The sequence below is a fragment of the Punica granatum genome, chromosome 4, assembly GCF_007655135.1.
Source record: "Punica granatum isolate Tunisia-2019 chromosome 4, ASM765513v2, whole genome shotgun sequence".
Taxonomy (NCBI): domain Eukaryota; kingdom Viridiplantae; phylum Streptophyta; class Magnoliopsida; order Myrtales; family Lythraceae; genus Punica; species Punica granatum.
Window position 1 is genome coordinate 10598963 of NC_045130.1, and position 19270 is coordinate 10618232.

At 40.0% G+C, this 19270-nt stretch overlaps 2 protein-coding genes and 1 long non-coding RNA gene across 4 annotated transcripts; 2 read left to right on the forward strand and 1 right to left on the reverse strand.

Moving 5' to 3' along the window:
• Positions 1–3761: 3761 nt before the first annotated feature.
• LOC116204887 lies at positions 3762–5127 on the reverse strand. Its single transcript, XR_004156417.1, has 2 exons — positions 4855–5127; positions 3762–4307 (listed from the first exon to the last, which is right to left on the reverse strand). It is a non-coding gene; the product is annotated as an uncharacterized LOC116204887 (long non-coding RNA).
• A 149-nt stretch (positions 5128–5276) lies between these two features.
• Positions 5277–9227, forward strand: LOC116204885 (cyclase-like protein 2). Its single transcript, XM_031537238.1, has 7 exons — positions 5277–5761; positions 6562–6606; positions 7080–7152; positions 7654–7751; positions 8249–8319; positions 8590–8730; positions 8911–9227. The coding sequence occupies exons 1-6, from the start codon at positions 5347–5349 to the stop codon at positions 8713–8715; spliced, it is 828 nt and encodes a 275-aa protein (XP_031393098.1). The 5' UTR covers positions 5277–5346; the 3' UTR covers positions 8716–8730; positions 8911–9227.
• Positions 9228–9560: 333 nt separating this feature from the next.
• LOC116204886 (cyclase-like protein 2) lies at positions 9561–11987 on the forward strand. 2 transcript variants are annotated; one of them, XM_031537240.1, is made up of 5 exons: positions 9561–10046; positions 10876–10948; positions 11157–11265; positions 11467–11537; positions 11634–11987. In XM_031537240.1, exons 1-4 carry the CDS (start codon positions 9620–9622, stop codon positions 11503–11505), a joined length of 648 nt encoding a protein of 215 aa, XP_031393100.1. In that variant the 5' UTR covers positions 9561–9619; the 3' UTR covers positions 11506–11537; positions 11634–11987. The 2 variants fall into 2 exon arrangements, with proteins under 2 accessions (XP_031393100.1, XP_031393099.1); XM_031537239.1 differs by having other exon boundaries at positions 9576–10046; positions 11157–11254; positions 11634–11983.
• Positions 11988–19270: the final 7283 nt, after the last annotated feature.

Consider the following 19270-nt stretch of genomic DNA (forward strand, 5'->3'; position numbering starts at 1 on the left):
TTTAGTATGAACTTTTTTCTTTGACTTAAAATACACAAATTATTGATTTAATATTAATTTTAGCACAATGCCAACTTTTCTGTTATTTTGAACGGAAATTATTGATGTGTACTACCGATGCCATGTGGCTCATTATGATTGGTCGAGTGAGACTATCAGATTATCTTTAATAAAAAAATTATTCTAGAAAATTCAAAAAATAAAATAAAAAGGGGAAAATTGAAGGGGACAAGACATGGGGCCGTGGTTGGTGGTGGGGCTCTCCGACAGCAACCACCCCGATTGGGGTCACATTCTGTGATCATTGGTTACCTAATCGGGGGTGCTAGTGATGTTAACAAAAAAAAAAAAAAGTTAACATCTCATATTAAATCCATAGTTTATGCATTTTTAGGTTTAGGAAAAAAGTTCGTGCTAAAATTAATAAATTGTGAAAATTTTTTTAAAAGTAATTAACCCTTCCCGAAAATATGTACGTGTTGTTACATTACGGTTATGTATTTGAGTATTATTGTTTGAATCTCTATAAATATATATTGTTTCCGCATTTCAATGAAGGAAGAAAGCCAATTTTTCATTTTCCGTTTTCCCTAAAAAATTGGAGAATTTCTTTTCCCTCCATTTAAATCCTTGTGGGTTCTTTCGGTATTCCTCTGAAACGAGGACTTCGTGAGGAGGAATGATTCGAGAATAGATGAAGAACTCGTGAATTTGATGAATTGAACGAAATTAGAATTTCATTTATTAAGAGATAAAAACATTATGAGTACATATAGATATAAAAGAAATTCAACCCGAAGAGCCTTTGAAGGCCTACACCGGATGGAATGACTATGCTGATATAGTTTAGGCCTGAGATTGCCGACATGGGGGCACTCGAGCTGTCGAGGATGGAACGAACCGGTACCGCATTGAGACGTTGGGAAGAATAGCCCCATATTCAAGCTCGAACTTCCTGGACGATTCAAACGGAAAGGACCGATGTCGTTGAAGACGAGCTTGGCTGCCACTAATGTATGATAGCCTCGAGTCGTTGAAGACGTGTCTTGCCACCATGGGATCGGTTGCTCTAGTCGTTGAGGATGGAGATCCTGACCGCCACGACAAGCGGTGGCTCGAACAATTGAGGGCGAGGCCCTAGCCGTGACGAGCCGAGGGGGTTGTCTACATTACATCTACTCCTAAGATAGGGGCGCGAGGGGCTGGAGATAAAAGTTATGAAGTTATTTTGTTGAAGTTGATTTGTGTCTTTTCATTTGAAGAATGGATCCCCTTTATATAAGAAAAGCTCAGAACGGTTATTCCTCAATTATGCGTGAATGGCACGTAGAGCCACTTAATGGATAAGAACATGGGCAACACTTATTAATTTTGAGTGGATAAATCCAAATAACCACCCACGAAGTGGTTTGAAGGAGCAAACTGTGATAATGCTCTTGAAGATAAGTCCACATGTCAAAAATAAACCGTTTTGCTAGCCATGTTGCCTTTCATCTTATAACAAATTAAGACACGTGTGGAACATGAGGAAATCTAGTAACGGTAAATTACTAGATATTAATCTATTTATCCCGCCTCCAAGATTGTAATCGCATGGAAATTTTCAAGGACATAGTTGAGGAAACATGATTAAATGTTGAGAGTACAATGACATACTCAATATTTATCGCAAAAGTCATATATATGTGGTTCGGGATTCGAACAGTGCGTTTGGTTTCAAAGTTAAAGTAATTTTGATTTTGATTGTGGAAGATGACAAAATGTTATGTAGTGTGTTGAGTTAAAGTTAAAATTAAAATTTTTGTGATTTTAACCCTGAAAACAAACGAACATGAAAGGTTTGATCTCGGTAAAACGTCATCGTATTGAATTTGGTGACGTCTCCGAGTTCGAACCCCGCGGATTACTCATGCTTTACCGACATTACTCCTTCGAGGAATAATTTAGGCTAGTTTCTTTGGAGAATTACGATTATGCTCATGGGGTCGTGACACAATCAGGAGTTGCCATGTATTTACGGATAATTTATCAGGAAATTAAATTTATACCAGTAACAGATGCCCTGCAGCGTGAAAATCGAGTTAAATTTTTACGCAACTAGAAGAATCAACTCCACGATAAATTTTCTAGACGTCGAATTTCGAATTGATAAAATATCGTTGGTCCTTTTAAGGGGCGATCACCCTAGGAGAAACATTTGAATTGCGTTTTCACAACCACTACACTGTAGACATGCCACGAAGGGAGATTCAAGCTCTTCTTCGACGACATTGGTCCTGATCGGTTGAATCGGTTGCTCTGGCCGCCATGGGATCGGTTACGAAGAGCTTGCTGCCATGGGATCGGTTGCTCTGGTCGTTTGAGGATGAAGATCCTGATCTCCACGAACCGTTGAGGGTGAAGTCCTAGCAACGACAAATCGAGGGGGTTGTCTACATTATATTTACTCCTAAGATAGGGTCGCAAGGGGCCAAAGATAAAAGTTACAAAGTAATTCTGTTTAAATTGATTGATGTGTGTCGACCCACTAAGTGATTTGGAGGAGCAAACTTTGATAATGCCTAAGGCCACCTGTAAAAAAATGACACGTCTCGCTAGCCATGTTGCCTTTCGTCTTATATATCAAATTAAGACAAGTGGAACATGAGGAAATCTAGTATTGGGAACTTACTGTATATCAATTTGTTTATCCGACCTCCAAGATTGTAATCGCATGGGAATTTCCATGGACAGAGCCGAGGAAGCGTGATTAAATGTTGAGAGTACGATGACATACTCAATATTTATCGCCGAAGTCATATATATGTGGTTCGAGATTTGAAAGGTTCGATCTCGGTAAAATGTCGTCGTATTGAATTTGGCATCATCTCCGAGTTCGAACTCGGGGCGATTGCTCATGATGAAACGACATTTCTCCTTCGAGGAATAATTTAGGTTTGTTTCTTTGGAGTATTACGATTATGCTCATGGGCTCTTGACACGATCAGGAGTCTCCACGCGTTTGCGGATGAATTTCCCAGAAAATTAAATTTATACCGGTAACATATATTAACTTGTCCACACTGAGGAGGATTGGCCCATAAAGCAATAGTAATTTGCAAGCTTTGCATTCCCGTATTGGCTACCGAGGCTGAGCTCGTCAGATGTGTAGACTGAACTAGACTCTTTTGAATCTTAACATTGTTTTATACTGATGAAAAGTGACTAATAAGAATGTTGATTGCATAAATAAGAGTCGGGGGCTTGAGAAGTTTGGATCCTCATGAAGATGCCCTGTTCAATTGAAGCGACCCAACGTTGCCTTTGCGTCGACATGACCCTTGCCGAATGAATATTTCAGCATTCTTAATTTGAGAAACAACAATTTATTTGTTGAAAATAGCTATGTCTTCATCCCGATAATAGAGTAATAAAATCAAAATTTGAAAGAAAATAAAAAATTAAGAACAATGGCCATGACAAAACGGCCGCTCGAATAATAAGGTTCATGAAAAATTAAGTATGAATTTCTTTTTTAGTTATAAAAAGAGATCCATGTACTTAATAAGATGAAATAAAAATCATAATAAAGAGTCACGGATAATCTCATAGTGAATATCGAACATGAAATATTTTAATTATTAGATCAAAATACGCGTCACAGCGTCACATCCTCTTTGATAATATTACGAATGAGTTCTTTTTTTTTTTTTTCCGCTAAGTGAATAGATTATTCATTGAAACTAGATTAAGCTATAAGAAAGTTCGAGCAACCATCAAAGTTAAAAAAGGAATCAAGATTCGACGATGAAGCCAACGTGGCCCAAGTCGTATGCTAAGAGGTTACCCTTACGAGAAATCCAAGTACATCACCAATTACATCACCGATTCGAGAATAAACGAAAACAATATAAAATATCACTAATAATTGTTCCAATTTCCCAAGGTGCTTGCTGCGGTTTGGAGATTGTTTAGACGAGGACAAGGGCATCACTTTCAATTCACACCTTGTGCCAACCTATGTCAACAGCTATTGAGAGGGCGAGAAGGACAACTAGACCTTTGGCTTGGAGTGGAGAGGTTGTGGCAGCTTTGGAGAACCAAGAGAAGATGACTTCATTATTAGGGCCAGTGGCATCTCCTGAGATGCAGGATGTCAAATTACTCATGCGACATCAGTGTTCAGTTTCATCCATCCCAGGTCGGGGGGCTTTGGGGGATGTTGTCGTGGAGCGTATTATCGTTGCTTGGAGAAGCCCGAGGTGCGGAGTTGTTTTTGAAGGCTTTAAGGAGACGTTGCTGAAGCTGCATAGGATCAATCTGTTTTCCTGCAAAGACAATTTCATTCCTCAGCTTCCAGAGATGATAGAGCACAAGACTGCCGTATAAGGAAAAAGAAGCACGATCCACATAATTACCAATGAGAAGCATAGGAGGATAGGCAATAAAATTAACCAAATCCATGGGAGAAGAAATTAGAATAACATTAGCAAGCATTCTCCGCGGTGATTCCCTCCAAACAACACGATTGAAAAAGCAATCACCAAATAGGTGGGCATATTCATCGGAGTTAGTTCGACAAAGAGGACATGATATACCATCTTGTACGAATCAGAAGAGACATTCACTAGCTACTCTCCATAAATGGATTTTGAGCCTTTCATGCATCTTTAAGCCCCCTATGAGTTTCCAAATTGAATTGTTTGAGGGGTTAATTGTAGCATCATCTGTCATAGGGGTCCAAATGATAACGTCCTTTTGCTCTGTTTGCGAGATGTGGATGGACTGAATGTTCCTTATTGTAGCATCATTAAAGAGGTTACAAAGCAGCGGAACATTCCATCGGTTAGGGTGGAAGAGTATAAGATCTTGTACCTTCATGTTGTGGTCGGTCTGTATGTTCAATGTAGGGAGAGGCTTACAAGAGGCATTACCTAAAATCCGAGGATCAAACTAGACCGAAGTTGAGGCACCATTACCTATGGAGATGCATGTACCTACTTGGAGGGTGTCCTTACACCACTGAAGACCTTTCAAAGCCGGAGATGAACTAGCCGAGGACCTATTAAAAGAAGAGAGAAAATTCCCATACTCTGCTCTTGTAGCCCGGAGAGCTAAGCTATCTCTAATAGAGGTTAAAATCCAAACAGTCTTAGAGAGGCATAACTTTATTTCGACTAATTCGAGCCAGGTCGGCTCACACTATAAAAAAAAAAAAAAGATTACCAATCACGACACTCCACGTGTCTGGAAAGCTCTGACGTGGCATAGTATTCCTTCTTCACCCTTCCCTCCCCAGGCTGCCAGCCTCTGATTCAGTCCAGTTCAGTCCTCTCCCCTCGACTCCCGACTCCGCCCGCAGCCACCATGAAAGCTCTCCTCTTCCTCCTCTTCCTCTTCCTCCTCGGACTCCTCTCCGGCGCCACCGCCACCGCCACCGCCACCGCCACCGATCCCGCCGCCTACCCCACTATCCCTGAATGTTCCGTCTCCGCGGGCGACGAGGAGCTCAAACCTGTGCGTCGAGAGATCTATGATGGTGGCCGAATCTTTGACATCAGCCACCGCATCACCTCCCACATGCCCACCTGGGGTTCCACGGAGGGACTGGGCCAGTTCCTCTGGCTCCCCGCTAGCATGAAGAACGGGTCCCTCGCGAACAACTCGGAGATGAAGCTCCCCGCCCACACGGGTACCCACGTGGACGCCCCCGGGCACGTCTTTGATCACTACTTTGATGCCGGGTTCGATGTGGACACACTTGATTTGGGAGTTCTTAACGGTAACACATTACAGTTGTGCTGTCGTTTTTCCGTGGGCATGATGATTTGATTCTATTCTATGATTGAGCTGCTCCTGAACTCAGCGTTATTTTGTCCGTTGGGTCATTGTTTCCCGGGATAAACCGTAGTGCAGTCGAACCGCCAAAGCTATATCTTTTGTAATCTCTTCCTGTTAAATTCGTCCACAAGCAGTATACTTTCTTCCTCTCGCTATTGTTTGGAAATGATGTTCATCTTCTAGACTTTTTCTCGAGAACTTCTTGATGCTTTTGCCGTGATCGAGTTTAGATGGTTAATATGGGAGGTCAAGTACTCTGGAGTCTCTACCAATCCATCACATATAGGTGGCAACCATATGAAAGGTATTCTTATGTGCAAGCTGATCATATGATGGTAGGACAAGACAGTCCTGCAGATAGTGTAAGCAACTATACCTTCATTAACTATTGCTGGAGCCAAAGGAAATTGGGAGCTGTAGGATGGGAGAGGTTGAAGCTAAAAAAATTGGGGTGTTTAAGCAATCAACATGGTGGTAGCATATGAATTTGGCCTTTCTTGGAGTCATATTATGAAAACGTGGATGTTGGATTCAAATTAGTACTCTTTATGAACTAGTTGAAACTGTTTGGGAGATTGTTTCTTTAGGTTTTGATAATCTATGTTTTTGGCCTTGTTCTTTTGGATAGACTCAGTTAATTGTTTTGGGCAGTTTTGTTATGTTTTGCCTGTTTCGTCAAATTGCTTCTCCATTACTTGAATTGGAGATGTGCTGATATTGATGTCGCTTTCATTTTTGTAGGTCCTGCTCTGTTAGTCGATGTTCCAAGAGACAAGAATATTACCGGTACGTTTTTTGATGGACTTCTCCACTTGTTATTCAGAATTTTATTATGTAGTTTTTTTATTGCACCCTGACTCATGTGATCTGCTCGTGCATTTCTCATAAAAGAGAGAAGGGCCGAGAGAGAGAGAGAGAGAATACTGCTTAAGCATCTAATTTGATGCACTTGGCCTCATCGATGAAGTTCTATTGGTGAATACAACAAAAAAGATATGCTAACTTCAATGATCTGAATGTCACAAATTAGAAAATGATCCTGTAGTTCTATCAGATACTAGTGGTTTTCTAGTTATTCAGCTATTATCTATGAACCTATATCTCTCGGTGTTTACTGACAGAAAGTTGCAAGCTGTGTTTTTATCAGATTGCATATGCCATATAATATGTCCACTCAGAGTCTGAAGCTGTCACATTCCTTAAATGAGCTAAGTAAATTTGCTTGTTTTGCTGAATCCTTTCACTGTTAATTATTTCAGCTGAAGTTATGGAATCCTTGCATATCCCCAAGGGCGTTCGACGAGTGATCTTTAGAACTCTTAATACGGATAGGTATGCTTTAGTTTCCATGGTCGTTTGGCTTGCTGTTTGAATTTTCAGTATCTTTTTCTATTTATTTAACTTGAGTATTGCACTTATTGGGTTGTGATGAGATTTTAGTAAGAATATAACTGATGGATGAGATGAAGGTAAGGTGGACTTAAGATAAAGCTGGCCTGCACTTGTTGGCATCCTCTTATTTTCTGAATCATCAAAGGAAGGCTAAAAATATGGACAGTAAACAAAAGTAAAAGCAGTTGAGTCCAAGTTTTGAGGTTCTCTTCAGGAAGCTAAAATATTTTGTCATCACATCTCAGTAATGACTATAGTTGAACTTCATAACAGAGCATGCCAAAAGAGTAGGAAAAACAAAATCCTTTTTTCTCTTATTGAAAGACATCATTACCCTTCTATATTGTATTTTCAGCATATTTGAGTCTGTTAATGATCAACAATGCTCATAACAATGAATTTAGAGTGTTATATGATGATTGCACCACTGCTTATTTTCAGGCGTCTTATGTACATGAAGGAGTTTGACACGAGCTATGTGGGATTTATGAAGGATGGAGCGAAATGGTTGGTAGAAAACACGGACATCAAGCTTGTCGGTAAGACGTGGCAAATATCTGTCTATTCTTGTTGAGAACTCCATTCACTTTCTAGAGTTCCTTTTCTAGACATGGTTTTTTGCTAATAATAAGACAGTTAGGTTTAATTGCTTGACATAATTGTTTGCGTCTACCTTTTATGCTAGTTCTAGCTATGAATTGTTGCTTCTGGGTGTTGCTTTCTGCTGAGTTATAAACCCATGGCCTTTGGACCCTCTTATCATTAATTATACCTTCATTTTGATTATTCTACTGGCTAGCCAAGTAACTGGCGAACTGGGGACGCATTGATGGTCAGTGTCCCACGAGTCTCAAACTTTTACCAGCAAAACCAGCAAAAAAAAAAATGTTTAAAAAATCAAATATGATATTTGGCCATTTAATACTTATGCTTCTGAAATGAACATTTCATAATTTTTAGTTTCCCTTATATGTTTGTGTGCATGCGTGCAACTATAATTTGGAAAGGACTGACTTCTTTTGATGTGGATATGTAGGGATTGATTATTTGTCTGTTGCAGCCTATGATGATCTGATTCCATCTCATCTCGTTTTCCTTGAAGGCCGGGTAAGTTTTTCCCTTTGATATTTCCGATTTCACTTACATTGCCAGCAGGACACATGTTTACATTTATAACAAACTAGCAGTCAGCCAAAAGATCTTTTTGGACAATGCTACTGCTGCTGCATTTAATTGTTGATTTCGTGGCTCAAACTTTCTAGATAGTGAATGTAGATATCATGCTTTGCGCTAGAATTCGCTCTTATTCTCCTCTGTAGTTTTACTTGCTTACCCAATGCTTTTGACACACTCTGTACTGGTTATTATGTTTCTCAGGAAGTCATACTTGTGGAAGGCCTCAAACTCGATGATGTGCCGGCTGGGATATATTCCATCCATTGCTTGCCCCTGAGGCTGCTCGGGGCAGAGGGGTCGCCAATCAGATGCATCCTTATCAAATAAGTCATAGATTCTCTTGTGAGTTCATTGTAGATTGATAGATAAATCTTCTTGTGCATGAATACCATTTAACCTACCGCCTCACAATTAGTAGAACCTCCTAGGGAGCATATACGTTATCACAAAACCGATTCTTTTAGCTTCCTAGGATGTCTTTGCAGCTTTTCCCTAAATTGTGCATTTGTTGAATTGTTGCAGGGAGAGTAGGATGCTGAGGGATTCCCCGAGGCAGAGGATTTAACTCTAGCATACTATGTTCATATCTTTGTAAATAATGCCTTTAGATATTTTGCGGACAGTGAGCTATTTATGGTAGTTTCTTGTTATATCAGGCACCATTAGAAACATATTCAACTAGTGGATTTTCTTTTTCCCTCCCTGGATAGTGTCTCTTCTGAAATCCCAGAGCCTTATTTGGGGTTTAATTCAGCGGTGTATCAACATTAAGCTGCAGCATGTTTCCCCTGATTTTTGGACCTTGAGACTGATATCGCAGAATTGAGGCTTTGGAATCCTGTTTGTACGGGTTTGCTCGATAAAAATGTAAGTTGAATGCAATGTGGGACGCATCTCAGTGTACAAGAATAAGTTCTTTCCGTTTGATTAGGTATGCAATGACTTAATCCCTGTTAAGGCTGCGCTGGCGTAAGAGCATATGTTAATCTTGATGATAGGGGTAGATAGAATTAAGTCAATGGGAGGGAGCAAAGTGAAGCAATTATCAAAGTACAGGTGGCGAAGTCTAATAAGTTAGGGGCACAACATACATAAGAATAAAACTTCAGGGGCCTAAGGTGACTTCTATGTTCCATCGGATGCTTTGATTCATAGAGTCGTTGTCAAGTGTCAAACTTTGCACAGAGTATATATCCTCAGTAGTCTCACCTGGCTCTACATCACAGCAACCATGAAAGCTCTCCTCTTCTTCCTCTGCCTCCTCTTCCCCTTCATCACTGCCTCCTCCGTGGCCTACCCCTCTGTCCTGGATTGCTCCCTCTCCGATGGTGGCGAGGGCCTCCAGCCTCTCCGTCGAGAAACTTATGGAAGTGGCCGGATTTTCGACATAAGCCACCGTATCACCTCCGAGATGCCGGCCTGGGAGTCCAAGGATGGGCTGGGGCAGTACCTCTGGCTCCGTGCGAGCATGAAGAATGGATCAATAGCAAACTTCTCGGAGATGAAGCTGCCAGCCCACATGGGGACCCACTTGGACGCCCCGGGCCACGTTTTCGATCACTACTTTGAAGCTGGGTTCGACGTGGACACACTTGACTTGGAAGTCCTCAACGGCCCTGCTCTGTTGGTTGACGTTCGAAGGGATAAGAACATAACTGGTACTCACTTCTCAATTGACTTGTTAGGTTTGTGATACTGTTGTTGTTGAGCAACTGGTTTTCCTAATAGTTTGTGCTATTTAAAATATGTACCAACCACCACTGATAGAGCTGGCTGCATGGCTTGGCTCTCAGTTGCTTTATGGACTCCTCGATTCGACATAGTTCTCCTGGTCCTGAAATCACGAAGCATAATCGAGTTGAGGATTGGTGTCCAATTCAATTCCTGTCAGAAGTAGCTACAAAGAGAGAGAGAGAGAGAGAGAGTAAAATTGCTCGAGAATGGGAGAGTACTGAATCCATAGACGTAAGTGACCCGGAAAGTCTCACATGTGAGACAGGTCCCGTGGATTCCACACGCTCCCTTCCCATGTGTGTATAAAAAGTGACATCGTTTCTCGATCTTGCTAAGCCTTGTACTTACTGCATGCTTGTGATGTGGGTTGCAGCGAGCGTCCGCCATCACATATGTCGATCCACATGGGGCTCAGTCCCTTCCTAGTGTCAGCCTTCCCCGAATAATATCACATATATCTCAGTACTTCCCTGATGTATAAGTCGGATTTAACATGCGGGGATAGGATAAAATTAGGAATATCACGAAATAGAAACTGAAAAAGAAAATGGTTGCCTGGAGTTGGTAATAGCAGACACCATCCATGACGGATGGCCAAATTTTCTAAGTTGCTGGGTGATAATAAGTTTTGAATTTCTAGTTGCTGTACGAACAAAGGACTTAATATGAATGGTGCGAGCACTTCTTTTCCAATTATGGACCAGTCCTTGTCGGTGAATAAGTTTCTTTTTTTCTGCTGTCGATTCTTCTCAGCTGAAGTTATGAAGTCCTTGCACATTCCGAAGGGAATACGACGTGTTCTCTTCAGAACTCTAAACACTGATAGGTAAATTTTAACATCTTTCATTTGGTATGGCCCTCGAGCTCTTGGTAATGCTTTGTAAGATGAATTAAATGCTGAGCTGGGGAGATGACAAAAAATCAGTGTTGCATTTGTGCTCATGTCGTTTTTAATATCCTAACATCCTATTTATCTGCTTTCCATAACAATATACCCCAAGAATGTCCGGACCAAACTTCTGTTTATTTATCAGGCGGCTCATGTACAAGAAGGAGTTTGATACGAGCTATGTTGGTTTCATGAAGGACGGAGCACAGTGGTTGGTAGACAACACGGACATCAAACTTGTCGGCAAGTTGCAAGTCTCTTACACTCATAACCAAACATTTGTATTCCATGGACAGATTTATGTTTTAAATAATACGATTCTGAATTATATTTGAAGAGAAGCTTCCATAGGTCGTTCACTTCACTCCCTGCTACTATCTTGCCTTTCCTTGAACTTATCTGGGACATACTGTTTTCATGCTAACACATCCCTTGACATGGAAAACCAAATGCAGGAGTTGATTATTTGTCTGTTGCTGCCTATGACGATCTGATTCCATCTCATCTTGTTTTCCTTGAGGGCAGGGTGAGACTTTTCCATTGAATCTAATATACATTTTCCCTGACTTCGTTATACTGTGCTGTGGCTCCTCCAGCTGAACCCCTCTGAAATGCTCCTCAGGAAATTATTCTGGCAGAAGGCCTCAAGCTTGATGATGTGCCAGCCGGGATATATTCCGTCCATTGCTTGCCCCTGAGGCTGTTCGGGGCAGAGGGATCACCAATGAGATGCATTCTGATCCAATGACCGATCAATCTTTATTAAGTTCTGAAACAAACACACTCTTAATCCGGCTTGATGGAATTAATGACTTTATATGTACCCATTGAGCTCAAAATCACCTCTCAAAACATAAAGCCGAGTGTATGGTTTGAGTTTTGAAATTCATGTTTAATCATGGTACTTGAACTTCCGGTGCTGCTCTATATGGCCCAAAATAAAACTTGTTCTGCTCTTTCTTTTCTCGGAATGTCAGATCAAGGGCTGTTAAACTCTTCTCCCCACTATGAAAGTGCGCTACAAATAATATCTCATCGTTTCGTCCCCTTTTCACTATCCTTGTAAAAAAGGGAGGAGCGAGATATGCAGTCCATGTATAGATTGCTCCATGGTCCAACAATACATCCTGGGCGTCATAATGGCGGGGTTTGCACACCATACACTATGTCATTCAGATCGATGCTCAAAATGATGCTAACATTCAGCTTCAATCATGGACAGGTCCTGCAATCGAATGAGATGTGTGATTTCAACGCTTGGATGCCAAAGATGTTTAATTATTTCAGTGGCATCTCCCTAAGACGAACATGCTCTTGAAGTTCAAGGCACACAGTTCTGAAGGAGTTGAGAAATCCAAGTTTTGAGGTTCTCTTCAGGAAGCTATAATACTTTTGTCATCACATCTCAGCAATGACCGGAGCTGAACTTCGAAACAGGGCATGCCAAAAGAGTAGGAAAAACAGAAGCCTCGTTTCTCTTATTCAATGACATTATTAATCCTTCTCGTTCGAATCGTCAGCACAGTTGCACAGAGTGCGCCAAGGATGTCCATTAAATCCGTTACTTCTGTGGCATCTCCCTAATATGAGCATGCACTTCAAGTTCATGGCACACAACTGTAAAGGGGAAGGTAACTTAAATCTGGGATGTTTCAACAATTATAATAAGAGTTGACTCAATGGAGTCAATGCAGTTATATATCTTCTCAAAGTTTCATGTGGTCCGTGGGGTGATCAGCTTTGCTTTGTCTGCTCGATACCAAGAACTTAGGAACCGAAAAGGTGATCATAGGTTGCACCTTTGCTGAACTTCACGGTCTCCTCCTCAAATAGAAGTGATGCCATGCTCCGATCAAAAGCCAAAAACATCATAAGCAGTACTATTGGGAAAAAGAAAAAAAAGAGAGGAAAATTTCTGCCCGACAGTGGAACACTTAATTGGCATGTAATCACGCGAGTAATTGTCGCGTTTATCAATTTTTCAATGAAATAATCCTCTTTCGCTCATCTTGACTTTAAAATACAAAATTTCTTTGGACTTCGCCCGCTTGGACAAAATTTCTAGATCCGTCCTTGAATAGAAGTAATTGTAAATGGCGTCTCGATCATCGGTTGCACCACAAGGGAATGCAACGGTTGCGTGAAATATGTGCTCGAACTGAATTTGCTTTGAGTTACCAAAAGTGATTCCATGTGAAGGAAGACTTTTCTAATTAAGGAAATTAACATCCACTCCATCTCAGGATTTCTGAGCCTGAAGTTGCTCGTAAGGATACTAGGGTAGTGCCCACGCACTACCGCAGGGTAAAAGCTTATTCGATTAATAATTCTGTGATTGTAGTTTATACAATACTCAGTATGACACATAATAATCTCGACATATAGTAATAGTCTTAATTGTTAAACGATGTATTAAGACTATGGTATATTGATTAATATGTGTTATACGATATATAAGCTAATACCACGTTATGGTTTGTCTGAATTTTATTTTTAATAGTTATAAAGCCATGTTCTATATTATTAGGCCATTTTCTCAATTAATATTTGTTAGGATATTGCAATATATAAAAAGAATTTATTTGATATTATTAATAAGAAGAAAACTATTCTGATATATCAAGACTTATTATAAAATTAGGGCGCACCGAAAATATATTGTACTCAAATTTTTTTTATCTATTACTATAATAAAAGTATTAAATAAATTATCAGAAAAACTTAATAATATTTAAAAACCTTATTAACTCTCAAGAAATCACATATATAATTATTTTAATTAATTAATTTCCAAAGAAATAAGAAAAACATTCTCTTAACACCCACATTAGCTCGTAACACATATTTCGTTAAGGAAAAAAAATACTTGAAGTTACCCCTTAATGAGCGAGTTTTCTTTCTATAAACGTTTAACATAATTTTTTCTAGTGATATATTATACATCATTATAATTTTATTTATGGTGTTAAATCAATAAAAAATTATTATTATGACATATTCTTCTTTAATAATTTTTTATATTACTACCACACATGGCACGTGTGTATTCGCCTCTATACCTATGAAAAGAAGAGAAAATACTTCAAAAATTAATTAAGAATATGAGAAAAGTAGCAAAAACAATGATGAAAAATGTCTAGATACATCATAAATTATGCAAGATTAATACTCCCTATCGGACACCTTGTACTTGTATGTGGTCGAATTATAATATGTCCCGTGAACTTGTGCGTTCATGAGAGTCGTGGGGAATAGTCGACCAAAACTCGTACACCCTTCTTCATTCAAAAGAAAAAAAGAAGTGTCTTGCCGAATTATAATTGTCTCGTGAACTTATAGAGTGTTCACGAGAGTCGTGGGAAATAATCGATTGAAATTCGGATACCTTTCACTATTAAAAAAAAATAGAGAAACACATATAAATAGTTGGCCGAAACTCATGCATCCTTCATTATAAAAAAAAAGAAGAAAAATCCGTGTAACCGTTATAATAATTCGTGGGGCTGGATTATGATTGTTCGGTGAATTTGTAGGGCACTCATGAGAGTCATGGAAAATAGTTGATCTAAATTTAGACATCTTTCATTATTAAAAAAATAAAAAGACATATAAAAATAAATATTAAATATTATAATTTTTAGAAAAAAACTAAAAAAAAGAAGAAGTGACTGCTGGTGGGAAAACCCCACCCACTCCCACCTCCTTCCAACGGACCTCAAATCATATCCTTACATAATATAATATAATATCATATAATATAATCCTTCGACATGTGTTTATACGAAGAATAGCTATACATGTTGCTAATTTTCCCGCGGCTGAAAGAAAAGAAAAGAGTAAAAATATGGATTTTTTTTAATGGAATTCATTGGCCCTATGTTCCCCAAGAGACGATGATCAACTTATTTAATTATTTCAGTAGAATGATAATATGTTTGTTTTTCTTGTTAAGATAATAATTTTATTTATTTATTTATTTATAATCTATATTCACTTAGCAAAAATGCACCGTTCCAGAAGTTGTCCAAAACTAAAACCCACATTGTAGGGGTTGGTCGTCTAGTCTTCCTCCCCAAATTCTCATCACCAGACCATAACCTCACTCACGACTGAGAAACCCTAACCTGTGGAAGCACGCGGAGCAGTTCCAGCTATCGAAAATGGATGTCGTCTCATGCCAACGGTTCCCAAAGATCAAGATAAGGGATGATGTGGCAGACGACCTGGCAAGTCGGTACTTAGAGAAAAATAGGTTATGACGACCCTAACTCAAAGGAAACGGCCTCCAGAGCAAAACTCACAGCCCTTGGCTGTGAAAAGACGAGATTTTGGCCGAATTCGGTCGTTTAGGGCCTCAAACGGGCATTTTTATGTTATTTAGGCGTTTTTATAATTTTAGGAAAAGTTTATGTCTTTTGTGCAATTTAGACATTTTTAATTCTATTTAAGTGATGTAAACCCTAGGGTTGAACAGTAGAGAGTCGTCTTTTGATTATCAATAAAATTCAGAGCTTTCGTGCTTTGTCCAATCTCGAATCGATTCGAGTTTGATGCCTATTTCCTAGTATTCGTAGAATCAACAGGTATAGAAGGTTGTAGTTCCGATATTCGTGCGCGAATCAACGGGTCTGTGACGGTTACTCGCGTTGTACGCTGCGTCAGTTGGTATCAGAGCCAGGTTCGTTCTTGGATCAACGATGCCGCCCAGGAGGAGGAATCGTGTGGAAGATGTTCATGACCGTAAAAATCTGCGATATCTGGAGCAGAGGCTAGATCCGCTGGATTAGAGGATGGATCGTATGATGGAGCAGTTCACACAGTAGATGGCTGCACTTTTGGAGAATCAAAATCGGAGAAACCCTAATCCGAATTCTGACCTTGATCGAGAGGAAATCGAGTATGATTCCAATTCTGAAGGGGACGCGACTTTGTTTTCCGAAGAGGATCCATCCGATGAAGCATTTTTTGTAGCGGGAGGCGATGGAGAGCCCAAGTTCGACGAGGAGGAGGAGACTGTGACAGGAATTAGGATTGGGGCAGCGGTGACGATAACTAAATCTATCAAGGAATTGCGGGATCTCGGTGAGTGTTTGCCGAATCTTGACAGTGGGAACCTTGACTGCACCCGCTCTAGACCACGTTCAGCTTTTGATAGCAATGTCGTTTATCAGTTTGAGATAATGGAATATATTCTTGATTTTGACTTCGATGGGCATGGGGAAAATCATACTGCTGATTTTATCTCTAGACTCCTAGGGCGAATTCGAGGGCGAATTCTCTCCATCCATGAGAGAATGATGTGGCAGACGACCTGACAAGTCGGTACTTGGAGAAAAATAGGTTCTGACGACCCTATCTCGAAGGAAACGACCTCCAGAGCAAAACTCACAGCTTTTGGCTGTGAAAAGACAAGATTTTGGCCGAATTCGGTCGTTTAGGGCCTCAAACGGACATTTTTATGTTATTTAGGCGTTTTTATAATTTTAGGAAAAATTTATGTCTTTTGTGCAATTTAGGCATTTTTAATTCTATTTAAGTGATGTAAACCTTAGGGTTGAACAGTAGAGAGTCGTCTTTTGATTATCAATAAAATTCAGAGCTTTCGTGCTTTGTCTAATCTCGGATCGATTCGAGTTTGATGCCTATTTCCTGGTATTCGTAGAATCAACAGGTATAGAAGGTTGTAGTTCCGGTATTCATGCGCGAATCAACGGGTCTGTGACGGTTACTCGCGTTGTACGCTGCGTCAAGGGAGATGAAGGACGACTACATCAAGTTCATGGCCATGCAGCACGTGATGCTCGTCGAGGTGTAAAATTTCTGCTTGGTTTATAAGCGATTGAGTTCATTTTCAACCTAAAAATTTGAGCCGGCAGATTGTAGTACTCAATTTCTTAGAAGGCGTTTGGTATGAGGTAATCTAGATCTAGATTATCAGGAATGTTCTTTTAAATTGCTTGGACCCACAACATTACCATGTTTGGTTGGGCCAGATTACTAGCAATCTGAATTGCTGTGGTAATCCACATTACCACCAAGTTGGTAATCTACTTTCCCTCCATATGGGGTGTCTATGTGGATTACCACGAAAGTGGGAACGTGAAAAAATTATTACTCCAAAGGTGGCCTTGTCGTCTTCTTTCGTCTCCTCTTCCGTGTAATACCTAGTAGGGGTGAACCTTCCATTAAAGCCTAGGAAGGGCTACTGGAACAAGGATAGCCAGGTGGTCGGAGCAAGCATAGCAGCGGCAGCCTCCATATTCCGCCCGGCGAAGCACCCTCTGTTCCTGCCATTGCCATTGCTCTTCTTCCTTTCTTTTTGTGTGCTTTGAATCAAAGCTTTCAGATTCGATTTCGAAGCTTCCAGATTTGATTTTAAAGCTATGTGCTGTAATTAGAAGGCCATGCACTTAAAACAATTCATATGTGCAGAGTCAATGGAGTTTTGCATATATTCTTTTTGTTGGTCTCTGCTTCTCTTGGGAAGAGTTTGGGCATGGGAGGAGCCTGGGCTCTGGTCGACATGACGGGATGAGAAAAAGGGGGGAGAGAGCATTTGGATTTTTAATTTTTTTTTTCCTTTTAACATGTTAAATTGAGGGCATTATAGGAATAAAATTTGAAATTTTTAGATGACCATCAAATACCAAATAAGGTTATGTAAATTACTGGCAATCTAAAAGTGATGTACCAAACACTTGTAATCTGCATTACCGGAAATTTAATTGATAGTAATCTATATTATTGGAGCAATCTCATTTGGTAATGTACCAAATACCACCTTATAAATTTGTGATTTTTTATTCAATATTCCAATGTTGGACAATAACTCTCAATATCCGCTTCCACGCCTCCATGTGACAACATGAACCTGAACAACCCAATCTCAAGAACCGACTAAAAGTAGGGCCCACTTCCTTGCTCGGCATTTAACCATGAGGTGGACTTCTTTTCATCTCGGGCGAGAGGAGGTGGGGGGACAATTAACGACGGAAGGGGCTTTCTCCCCGCACTCAAATTTAAAGAGACCAAGAGACCAGGAGTTCAACGCTCACCAAACCCTAGATGTGATCAGCAAGGACCTGATCAGCTCCAACCACATGGTCGTGCCCCAGATGGCCAAATTTCCTTATAACTTTAAGCTGTTGGATTAAAATGTTTTCAATTTCTAGGAATTAATATAGACAGGACGAGCAGTTCTTCTCTGGTTTCCTGCTTGAAGTTTTTCCAGGGAAGATATCGATACTACTAACCGGGGAAGTTGGTGATCAGCTACTTCTTGAAATCAAGAGATTTCAGATTTGATATTCATCACGGGATTACTCATATCTCTTTATTAATTATTAAGATTTATATTTTATTATATTAGGATGATGCCTCCTTTGCAAACAGAAAAAAAAAAAACTTCAATAAGGCTTTACCTGTATTTAGAAATACCGATCCAGCTAGGAGTTTCTGTCTCTTTGCTCGTCTTTCGGAAATCTTGAACAAGTTAATACATGCTGCCCGTATAGGGCCCGACTATGCTAAAGCCTAAAGGCCAATGATTAATTAATCGCGAGTAAGCTGAATTCTAAAAGGAAGGATCTGAATTCATGCTTTATAATGGCCCTTTAACTAGGGGGTTGCTCTCAATTATGGACAAAATAAAACTTGTTCTAATTTCCAATGATTCTTTTCCAAGAATTTCAGACCACACCCGACATTCGCGCGGTTGCAGGCTTCTTAACCATATAAATCCCGCTCCATTATACTGTCCTTGTTATTAAAAGAAGATCGACAAGTTCAGTGCGTATACAAATTGTTTCATCGTCCGAGCTACACTCCTATGTAGATGGCGGGCTCTTCACACAAACTCGTACTATGCCGTTCAGATCAATGCTCAATGAACGAAGCTAGAATTCAGCTTTGCTCCCATTATCAAAAGTCTCATAATGAATCTCCTGAGAGAATCTCCTTAAATCGTGGCCACATCCCGCTAACAAGTAAAACTTACAATACGTGCCAGAGATGTCCATTGAACCGGCCCGTTGTACCTCTATGGCATCTCCCTAATATATGAACATGCACTTCAGTTTATAAGGCACGCATCTGTAAAGGGTAATGTGAATCTGGGAATTCGTCTTTTAAAAAAAATAAATATATATAGTTATAAGCGTTGACTCAACGGAATCAATTTCTCAAGGTGTCATATGGTCCGCGGGTGAGCTTGCTTTCTCTGTTCAGCACCAAGGACTTAGGAGTCAAAAAAGGTAAATA